This window comes from Taeniopygia guttata, chromosome 17 (genome assembly GCF_048771995.1).
Source record: "Taeniopygia guttata chromosome 17, bTaeGut7.mat, whole genome shotgun sequence".
In the NCBI taxonomy this organism is placed as follows: domain Eukaryota; kingdom Metazoa; phylum Chordata; class Aves; order Passeriformes; family Estrildidae; genus Taeniopygia; species Taeniopygia guttata.
Window position 1 is genome coordinate 1439553 of NC_133042.1, and position 10595 is coordinate 1450147.

General features: G+C 61.1%; 2 protein-coding genes across 2 annotated transcripts; both read left to right on the forward strand.

Annotated features, from left to right (window-relative positions):
• Positions 1-218: 218 nt before the first annotated feature.
• ALAD (aminolevulinate dehydratase) lies at positions 219-8412 on the forward strand. The gene is made up of 12 exons (XM_072936804.1): positions 219-296; positions 3485-3605; positions 3762-3812; positions 4466-4562; positions 4890-5025; positions 5461-5544; positions 5723-5811; positions 6097-6152; positions 6817-6904; positions 7432-7518; positions 7656-7785; positions 7877-8412. Exons 2-12 carry the CDS (start codon positions 3493-3495, stop codon positions 7948-7950), a joined length of 1005 nt encoding a protein of 334 aa, XP_072792905.1. The 5' UTR covers positions 219-296; positions 3485-3492; the 3' UTR covers positions 7951-8412.
• Positions 8060-9385, forward strand: HDHD3 (haloacid dehalogenase like hydrolase domain containing 3). The gene has a single exon (XM_002191280.6). The coding sequence runs from the start codon at positions 8518-8520 to the stop codon at positions 9232-9234; it is 717 nt and encodes a 238-aa protein (XP_002191316.5). The 5' UTR covers positions 8060-8517; the 3' UTR covers positions 9235-9385.
• Positions 9386-10595: the final 1210 nt, after the last annotated feature.

Sequence of the window (10595 nt, forward strand, 5' to 3'; positions counted from 1 at the left end):
AAATCCCCGCTCAGACCCCAATCCCCGCTCAGACCCCAAATCCCCGCTCAGACCCCAAATCCCCGCTCAGACCCCAAATCCCCGCTCAGACCCCAAATCCCTGCTGCAGACCCCAAATCCCCCCTCACACCCCAAATCCCGCTCGCCATCGCCCCCCTCCTCCCGCGCCGCCTTTCCCGCGCTCGGCCGCGAGACTTCCCGCCAGCCCCTCCGCGCGGGGCGGGGCTATGCTGATTAGGGGCGGGGTTATGCAAATCGAGGACACTGTGGCACGGCCGGAGCGGACGCGGCGATCGGTGAGTGCCGGGACCGGGACCGGGACCGGGACCGGGACCAGGACAAGGACAAGGACAAGGCACCGGAGCTGGGGCCGCGGTGTCCGCCCCTCCTCCGGTCCCCCACCTCGGCCCCTTGCAGGGCTGCCGGGGAATGACTCCAGAGACGGGGCCCGGCCGCGCTTGGGTGCAGGCAGGAAGGGCAGCCCCGGGTAACGCAGCAAGGACAACCCGAGTTTTGTTCGGTTTTGCTCGGTTTTTGCTCCGTTTTTGCTCAGTAACCGTGCCAGCGGCGGGGGACGCACCGAGCAGCGTGTGATGCTGCGAGCTGGCGTCGGTCCTGAGCTCTCGCGTGTCCTGGGGTGTAACTCCAAACCCCTGAGCATCCCCGTTCCCGTCCTGGAGCGGGAAACCTGCCCTAACAGCTCGACTTTCCTAGGTAGCTCTTAATTAACCCTGTAATAGCTTGGCCTTCTGTTAATTAACCCACAGCTGCGTTGTCTGCCCGGAGAACTCCACTTTCCTAGAACCCCGATCCGTCCCCAGCTGGGCTTTTGGGAGCTTGCATGTCCCTGAGGTTCAGCTAAATAGCTGAGCTCACGTCTGAGGCCGCGTGTGTTGTGTGTCCTGAAATGCTGGGACGCCTCTTGCTGCCAAGATGAGGGAACAAACCCTCCCAGCTCGGGGGGGCTGTCGGGAGCCGCCGCAGCGCCGGGTCTGCGTCCCGCCCGTCCCGAAAATTGTCCCGCCGGTGCCGGTGTGTGCCCGGTTCTCCCATTGGGAAGCTGCTTTCCGTCCCTCGAGAGCAGCGAGGCAGCCGGGCAGTGCCGCGGGCACGGGCTGGGCACAGCTGCGGGTTCGGCTGCTGCGGCTTTGGACACGTCCCGCTGGAAGGAGCAAAGGTGAAGCCGCTCTGTCCTTGAATTGCTCCGGTGTGCGCGGAGCAGAGAGCTTTAGAAAGGCAGGTTTGAGCCTTGGATGTTGGGGAAAGGTTGATTTGCTCTGCCGGACCTCGGGGGGAGCAATGTCCCCACGGCACATTCCTGCAGCCTCGCTCCTTCCCCGGTGTGTCCGGCTGTGCCACCCCAGTGCCCTCGTCCCGCCGTGGGCAGCAGCTTGTCCTGGACGTGGGGCTGGGGAGGAGGACCCGGCCCGGCAGCCCGGGACACACCCGTGCCCTCTTATCTTGGCACTGCAATCCCACCCGCTGCCGTCTCCTCCTCGTCCAGAGCGCGGTTCTGGAGCTGTGGCCTCTATCTGTCCCATCCAGTCAGGTGACTCTGGTCCCACCCGGCCTCCTCCCTCCCTCTGGTGGGATTAATTGTTTTAAAACATTTTTTGGATTCTCGAGGTGGGTTTTGTTCACTGAGCCCTTTGTTTGCCAGTCCTGCCTGGAGCCAGGCGCCTGCTGGAGCTGCCAGCTCCGGGTCACCCGAGGGCTGTCCCCTTCCCTGGGGCAGCAGCGTTCCAAGGGCTAAAAATGGCTTGCCAAGGGATGCCATGATGCTGCCAGCATGCCTGTCAACTGCTCTGTATCCCCCCCGAGCACCACCTGATGTTTTTATTCAGGGTTTTTGTATGTGTAAGCCTCTCGCCAAGAGGGGCCTTTCCTGATGCCCAAGCAGAAGTGATTCCTTGGGGTATGAGAGGCTCAATTCCAGCCCTGGACTGAACACAATTCCCCTTTGTTCCAAGTGTCCTGTGCACTGGGGTGCTCTGACAGAGTTTGGCTCCGTATTAGAAGATCTTAAGGGTCTTCAGTGTGTAAAATAGGTGAAACACTTAATATTAAAGGTTTTCCAGAAGAACTGAGCCATCTCCCAGCTCTGTTACTGGCTGCTGTCGTGGGTGCTGGTGTAAAACTTTGTCCCCTGGATTCTGTGCTGAGAGCTGGAGCTGTGCCTCCAAAGGGACTCTGATCCCACTCTGTTCTCCAGAGGGAGTTTGGATGCAGGCTGGGGGTCAGAGAGGTTTCCTGCCCTCCTGGGATGGACCAAGGCTGCTCCCCTGAGAGGGATCCCACCCTCCTGCTGCGCCATCTCCCCAGGGAAGCCCTGCCCTGCCCAGGATACTCACAGGCATCCACCTGCTCTTTCAGAATCCCATCTCAGCTCTGCTCCTGCCCACCTCCCTCAGGCTCAGCTCCCAAAAACCCACGTTCTTCAACAGGAACTTTGTCTCCTAGGGCACCCGAGCTCCTCTGCACGGGTCCTTCAGGGGATGTGGCCCTGTGTGAGCAGCCAGAAGTCCTTGGAGCTGCTGTGCACAAACAGTCCCTTGTTGGGGTCGTGCAGCTGTTCCTCTGCACTGCAGCCAAACCCCTCATCCCAGGAGAGCTCCCTTCCCACGGCCCCTTCATCACATCTACCAGCAGCATGGTGGTGGGAATTGAGCCCTCATGGAAATGTAATTCTTAATGGGCTGATCACAGAATTATTACTAGGTCTGCCAGAGAATAAAACATTGCTACAGAAGAAGCTTCAGCCATCATAATGATTGATTTATGTGTGAATTTTGCTCTCTGAAATTTGAATTTTGAAATCTGAATCTCTGAAATCAGTTTTACCCAACTCCACAGTTTTTTTTACCCAGCAGTAAGTGGCCAGTGGTGTTGTGTAACTGTGAGAGGTGTGTGAGAGCTTTAGAGCCCTGGATAGTTGCATGTCTGTCTCCTCCAGTGCCCCTGGAGGTGCCCCTCTTCTGTAACTGCACCTTCACACTGCAGCCATAAATATGTGGTGCTGCACAGAATCATGGAATGGTGTGGGTTGGAAGGAACCTGAAAGATCACAGAGAGCAGCTCTGTATCTTCTCCAAAAACTGTATCCATGCAAAAACTGTGTCACACAATTTCTCAGCACTAAGGAAAAGTAAAATGAATGAAGAATGACCCTCTTGGGGCTCAGAGAAAGGAACCTGCAGAGGGTGAACGTGATTCTGCTGGGGAGGCTGTCAGGGGCTGGAAATGGGGGGTTTCATACACAGGACTGGGAGGTTTGTGGGGAGGAGTCACTGACGCCCCTGTTAATGGGAAGGGCCGTGCTGTGACTGCTGGTGGGGGTCCTGCAGCACCCAAGGGTGCCCGGGGTAGGTGGGGTGGAGCTGCCTGGGCTGCAGCTCATGGCCTGGCATGGGACAGGGTCCCTCCTCAATGTGCCAAGAGCAGCAGCTCAGCAGGGCCCCGCTGGTTTGTTTTGGTGTTTCAGCAGAGCTCACCATGCAGGCAGACTCCGTTCTCCACAGCGGATACTTCCACCCCGTGCTGCGCTCCTGGCAGTGCACGGCCACCACCTTCGATGCCTCCAACCTCATCTACCCCATCTTTGTCACGTGAGTGAGCCCCAGCTCTCGGGTGAGGGATGGACCCGGCTCAGGGTGTCCGGCTGGGCCCATCCCTGCAGCCCCTCAGCTCCTAAATAGGTTCAGAACTCCTGTGGATGAGTCTGGGAGAGAGGATTCCTTCTCTGACCCATCCACCTCCCACAGTGACAGCCCTGATGCCGTGGAGCCAATTCCCAGCCTTCCTGGACAAGCCAGGTATGAATCCAGCCCTGTGTCTGGGGAGGGGTCATTTATGCCCTGAGCATGAGCCAGGGGGAGGCTTCCAACCCTCTGGCTCCTGTTTTGGAGATCTCCAGCATCAGACAAGGTGGGAATGTTCATCCACTAAGGGAGTGGAGGGAATCATGCAGGGAATGCTGGAAAAGTGTCAGGACTGGGAGGGACAGCACCAGGGTCTGGCTGTGTCCCAGAGCACTCCCAGGCTAAAAGTGAACAGGGTTTCCAGCAGCAGCCAGAAAACCTCTGCAAGGATGTGGGATCTGGTCCTGCACTGGATCCCACTGGACTGGCAGCTCCCCTCTGCATCTGCTGCACATTAGCAGGGCTTTGGACAGGGGTGCCGTGTTGGGAAAGAGGGCTGGAGCTGCAGCAGGGACACCAAGATAAAGGATCCAAGGGCAGGGCATGCCCATCCCTCCAGAGCAGTGTTCCTGCTGGGCAGATAGTGCTCCTGGAGCCCCAGATAAGGGCTCAGATTGTTCCTCCCAGTGTTCAGGCAGCACCTCCCCTGTACCTCCAGCTGCCTGGCGATGCTGGGTTGCTCACAGGGCAGCAGCCCAGCCCCAGGGCAGCTCTCCCCACTGAGCAGGGCTGGGTGCCTGGCAGCTGCTTCCCTTTGCCCTGCTCAGGTATGGAGTGAACAAGCTGGAGGGGATGCTGCGGCCCCTTGTCGAAGACGGCCTCAAGTGTGTGCTCATCTTTGGGGTGCCCAGCAAGGTCCACAAGGTCAGTGCACGTGTGTGGGGTGCTGGGATAGCCACAGGTCTGTCAGAGCAATCTGGGGGTTGGTCTCCTGATCAAACAGGAGCAGTTCAGGGTCTCTGGCTGTAATAGGATGGGATATTGCAGAGACACCCAGAAAGTCCCCAGAGCTCTGCAGGTGGCCCCAAAACCTGTCCTAGCTGCCAATCAACCTTTTTCCTCAATGGGAACCGACCATCCAGCCTTACAGGGTCCCACAGTTCAGGAAATGCTTCCTGGGCAGAGCTGCTGCCACGGAGGAGCCGGTGGGAAGTGTCAGCTGCGCATGCTGAGGTGTTTCTGTGCTCACAGGACGAGAGAGGCTCTGCTGCTGATGCCGAGGGCACTCCTGCCATCCAGGCCATCAGGAAGATCAGCTCCACCTTCCCAGAGCTGCTGATTGCCTGCGATGTCTGCCTGTGCCCTTACACCTCACATGGGCACTGTGGTGAGCATGGGCCGTGGGGCTGGGCTGTGCTCTGGGCCTTCTGCTGCCTTTGGGATTTGCCATTTTCTGCTGAGGGTCTGGCCAGCTCCTGCTCGAAGACTTGGCTTCTCTGTACTGCTGTAGTTGAGCCTGGGTGACCTCTCCTGGGTTTTGGCCAGAGGGTGGGAGGCACGGGTGGTTCAGGCCCTCCCTCAGGCCCCTGAGTCTGAGCATCCCTCTGTGTCCCCCATCTCTGCCTTCCCTTCCCTGGAGCACCCACATGCTGTGTGCTGTGTCCCGCTCCCAGCGGGCTCCTGGTCCTTATCTGCCTCCCTTAACACATCAAGTTCCCCACTGCTGTTCTGAGCATCTCCTCAGCTTGTCCCCAGAGCCACACTCCCCTGGGCTGAGGGACTGAGCTGTCCCTCCCCATGTAACCCCAGGTTTGTCTCCCAGGCATCCTGCGTGAGGATGGCACCATCCAGAACGAGCTCAGCTGCCAGCGGCTGGCAGAGGTGGCGCTGGCTTATGCCAAAGCAGGTGGGGAGCCCCAGGCAGTGACCCCAGTTTGGCTCTCACAGAGCTGCCCCTCTCTGGCTTTGGGCATACCCAAAAGCAGACTGGGCCTGGCTCCAACTGGTAGTGCTGCTCTGCCCTGTTCAGGCAGCACCTGAGCCTCCAGTGCTCCCCAACATCCCTGTCCTGTCCGTCCCTGCAGGCTGCCACATCGTGGCCCCCTCGGACATGATGGACGGGCGCATTGCAGCCATAAAGCAGGCGCTGATCTCCAACGATCTGGGCAACAAGGTGAGCCAGGGACCTGTGGCAGGAGCCACCCCCATGGGAAGCTGCAGCACAGCTGGGACAGGGCAAGTGGCAGGAGGAGCAAACCCCTCCTTGGTGCCACGGGCATTGCCCTGTCCTGGCACACACAGGAGGGGAATGTCCTTGGCTGGAGGGGAATGCCCAGGCGTGGTGAGGTGCCAGGTGTCTGGCAGGGGGAAGGTAAAGCTGTGGGAGGGATCTTTCCTGTCCCAGCACTGGGATGTGGCCCTGAGCTCACAGCCCTCACAGCCTCGCTCTGCCCTCCAGGTCTCAGTGATGAGCTACAGCGCCAAGTTTGCTTCCTGCTTCTACGGCCCCTTCAGGTGGGTCTGTCCCCCAGCCAGGTGTGCCCAGCTGGGGCCAGGATGGCTGGGAATGCATTCCCAGGGAGTTACTTGGGAAAGGGGCTTGCCCAGAGCCTGGGCTGTACATGGGGCCACACAGGTCACTTTGCAGCACCCTACTCCTACTTCTCTGTGCACAAAGAGACAAATGTCCAGGAGAGGCTGGCTGGTGGCAAGGTCACTGAAGGGTGATCTTCCATCCCAACCCTTCACCTGCTCGGGTGCTGGTGGCAAGGCAGGCAGTGAGGGAGCTGCCTGCAGCTTCCAGGAGCACTTAGGAGTCACAGGAGTCAGTGTGGTCCCCCAGGGCAACTTCAGGGACAAGCCTCAGCTTAGTCAGCTGTTAGACCTTGTCCCAAGAACAGCCTGACCCTGGCAGGGTATCCCCAAGGAAGCTACCTTGGAAAAGAGCCTGACACAATTTTACCCAGACTTTGGGCTGTGGATGTTGAAACAGCTCCCAGGGCCAGCCTGGGCCTGTAGGACCTCCCAGAGCAATCCCTGGGTGCTGAACTGCGTTGGGAGTGCCCCCTTGGCCTGCCTCAGTGGCTCAGATGCTTGTCCTGGCCTGTCCTCATGTTTCTGGAGCTGTACGAGGTGGAAGGCGGGGGTTCCTCACCCCCTGCCCTCTGCCCCTCTGCAGGGACGCGGCGCTGTCCAAACCTGCCTTTGGGGACCGGCGCTGTTACCAGCTGCCCCCGGGCGCCCGCGGGCTGGCCGTGCGCGCTGTGGTGAGTGTGGGTGTGGGGTGGGACACCCTCAGTGGGGTGAGTGTGGGCTGTGGGGTGGGACACCCTCAGTGGGGTGACTGTGGGCTGTGGGGTGAGACACCCTCAGTGGGGTGACTGTGGGCTGTGGGGTTATGCCTGTGGGGTGGGACACCTTCACAGGGGGGCTGGGTGATGGCACCCCGCAGGGTTTGGAGCGAGCAAGAAGTTGGGAGGCAAATGGCCAAGGGTGTTCCCCTTCCATGAGGCAAAGAAACACGAGGCCTGAGCAGAGCTGGTCCCAGTGTGTGCCCGAGGACTGAGTGACACTGAGGAGAGTGCAGTTGCTGTCCCCATGCCCTGCTGTGGCTTGGAGTGTCGGGTGCAGGGACACGAAGCCATCAGCTCTCCCCAGGCACCACGTCCATGGCGAGGGGAGCACCGGCCACCTTGGCCGTGAGAGGCTCACAGTGACCTCCTGTGGAAAACCACCACGGCTCCAAACTCCTGGGCAAAAACAAGCTGTTCTTGTCCCCGCGCTGCCGTGGCAGGACCGGGACGTGCGGGAGGGCGCGGACATGCTGATGGTGAAGCCGGGGATGCCCTACCTGGACCTCGTGAGGGATGTGAAGGCTCGGGTGAGGCCCGGCGGGCAGGGCGGGCTGTGGGTGGGGGCTGTGGGTGGGGGCTGTGGGGCTGTGGGGCTGTGGGGCTGTGTGCCGGAGCAGCGCGGCTGTGCGGGAGGGCTGTGCCCGGCGCTGACCCGCTCCCGCAGCACCCCACGCACCCGCTGGCCGTGTACCACGTCTCGGGGGAGTTCGCCATGCTGTGGCACGGGGCGCAGGCCGGCGCCTTCAGCCTGGAGGCGGCGGTGCAGGAGGCGATGACGGCCTTCAGGCGCGCAGGTGAGGCTGCGACCCCCCTGTCCCCCTCTCTGTCCCCCTCTCCATCCCCCGTGTCCCCCCGGGCTGCCTCCAGCGTCTCGTCTCTCCGCAGGGGCCGACATCATCATCACCTACTTCACACCGCAGCTGCTGCGCTGGCTGCGGGAGGCGGCGGGCCGGCACTGAGCGCAGCCATTGCAGCCGGGGCGGGTTCTCCGGGAGGGGCGGGAATTCCGGGATGGGAGGGGATTCCGGGATGGGAGGGAATTCCGGGATGGGAGGGTTCTCTTGGAGGGGCTGTGCTTCCTGCAGCGGCGCCGGTGGGCCCTGGCGCCGCGCACCCCCAGCCCGTAGCCCCGCGCACCGGGAGCTCGGCCCGGTGAGCACCGGGAGCTCGGCCCCGCACCTCCGGGACCCGTGGGGACACCGCGAGTCCGCACCCACGTCCCAGCGGTGCTGCCGCCCCGGACAGCCCGGCCGTGCCCTTGACCCCCACCCCGGGGCCAGCCCCGGTGCCCCAGCTCGCCCCGGCTGCGCACCCACTGGGGAGTGTCGCTGCCCCGGCCTGGCAGACTTTGCCCCTGGGACTCGGAGCAGGGTTTGCGTCCCTGCCGCGTCTCCATGCTGACCCCAGAGGGGCCCTGAGCCCTGCCGCAGGGACACCGACGCTCGTAGTGAGGCGGACAAAAGGCCGGGGTGCCCGCAGCCCTCTGATGTGAGGGCAGCGCGGGGCTCGGCGGTGTCCCCGGGGCCATGCTCAGGCTGCGCCTGCTGACGTGGGACGTGAAGGACACGCTGCTGCGGCTGCGGCAGCCCGTGGGCCAGAGCTACGCGGCCGAGGCCCGGGCCCAGGGGCTGCAGGTGCAGCCCGAGGCGCTGGGGCGCTCCTTCCGGGAGGTGTACCGAGCCCAGAGCCGGCGCTTCCCCAACTACGGCCACGGGCAGGGACTCAGCTCCCGCCAGTGGTGGCTGGATGTCGTCAAGCAGAGCTTCAGGCTCTCGGGCGTGCAGGACGAGGCAGCCCTGACGAAGCTGGCAGAAAAGCTCTACCGCGACTACTGCAGCCCCAACAACTGGGAGGTGCTGCCGGGAGCCGCCGAGACCCTGAGCCGGTGCCGCCAGCTCGGCTTCCGCATGGGAGTCGTGTCCAACTTCGACAGCCGTCTGGAAGCCATCCTCTCGCAGTGCAACCTGCGGCACCACTTCCAGTTCGTGCTCACCTCCGAGGCCGCGGGCTTCGCCAAGCCGGACGGCAGGATCTTCCAGCAGGCGCTGCGGCTCGGCGGGGCCCGGCCCGAGCAGGCGGCTCACATCGGCGATGACTACAGCCGGGATTACCGGGCAGCCCGGGCCGCGGGCATGCACAGCTTCCTGCTGCGGCCGGCCGGGCACGGCGAGCCGCCGGAGGTGCCCCCCGAGCACGTCCTGCCCACGCTCAGTCACCTCCTGGCTCGCATCGAGAAGGAGTAGCTGCGGTTCGGAGGGGTCCAGTGCTGCTGCCAGGTGCTGAACTGTCCTGACATGAGATTTCTTGCTGCCAGGTGGGCAGGGAAGAGCAGCAGGTCTGAGTTGCGTATGGAGCAGGAGTTGTGTTCATGTAATAAAACATTTCTGATGCCCAGCAGTGGAGCAGATGTGTTTCATGGCTCTAAAAACACCACAGAAGAGGGTCAGCTGTGGTGTCTTTCCCTATAAGGGCTGGGTCACTCCAGAGGCCGATTCTGGCAGGAAATGGAGGCAGATACTGAGGTTTACCCCTTCTCAGTCACCCCTGGGACAGGCCCAAAAATCCCCCAGTGCAAATGGTGACCCTGCCCACACAGAGCACCCAGGACACCCCCGCCCAGGCCCTGCACCCTCAGTGTACCCCACCTTTGGCACCTCACCAACATCCCCCTGCTTCACAACAGCACCTGCAGGTCTTCTGCTGTGGGCAAGAGCTGGGCAATTTCACTTAACGAACCGCCAATTAACAAACTTTACTGATTTGGGTAGTGAGAAATAAAAATTATCCTTTAAAGGTGATTTTAAACCCCTTTCTCTGGCTCAACTCCAGGCCTACACCTCTCCTCCCTGCCTGCTGCCATCAGCTCCCCATGTTTGCACCATGTTACACTCAAACCCAACTCCCTTGGGACACTCAGTTTTGGTTTCTTTCTCCTGGTCTTTCTTTGTTCCTCTGCCTGGACATGGCCACAGCCCTTAGCAGTGCCCTGTCCCACCATGGTTCCCCCATAGGGGACAGCCCCCCACACTGTCCCTGCTCTGCAGTGGGGTAGCTCCTCCCAAAAGAGTCTCCAGCTGTGTCCCAATCGGGAAATCACAGAATCATTGAGGTTGGAAAAGTCCTTTAGGATTGAATCCAACTGTTCCCCCAACACTGCTTAGGCCACCATTAAACTATGTCCTCAAGTGCCACATCCATAACACCTTTCAAACCCCTCCAGAGATGGTGATTCCATCACTGCCTTGGGCACTGTGCCAGGGCCTAACTACCCTTCCAGTTAAGAAATTTTCTCCATGATCCAACCTAAATCTCTCCTGGCACAACTTGAAGCCATTTCCTCTTGTCTTTCACAGTTGCCTGGGAGCAGAGCCTGACCACCCCTGGCTCCACACTCCTGTCAAGGAGTTGTAGGGCACAGTATGTACCTTTCCATGGGCCTCCTCCCTGCCACGTCTCCATACATATCTGTCACTATTTCTCCTCTTTTTTCCAGCCTACCAGGAGACTGGAAAGCTGCCTTTGGTGGGGCAGAAATCAAACAATTCACCTAGGAGCAGCTGGCCCAGCTAGGCATTCCCAAACCCCACAGCCCAGCACAGGGTGT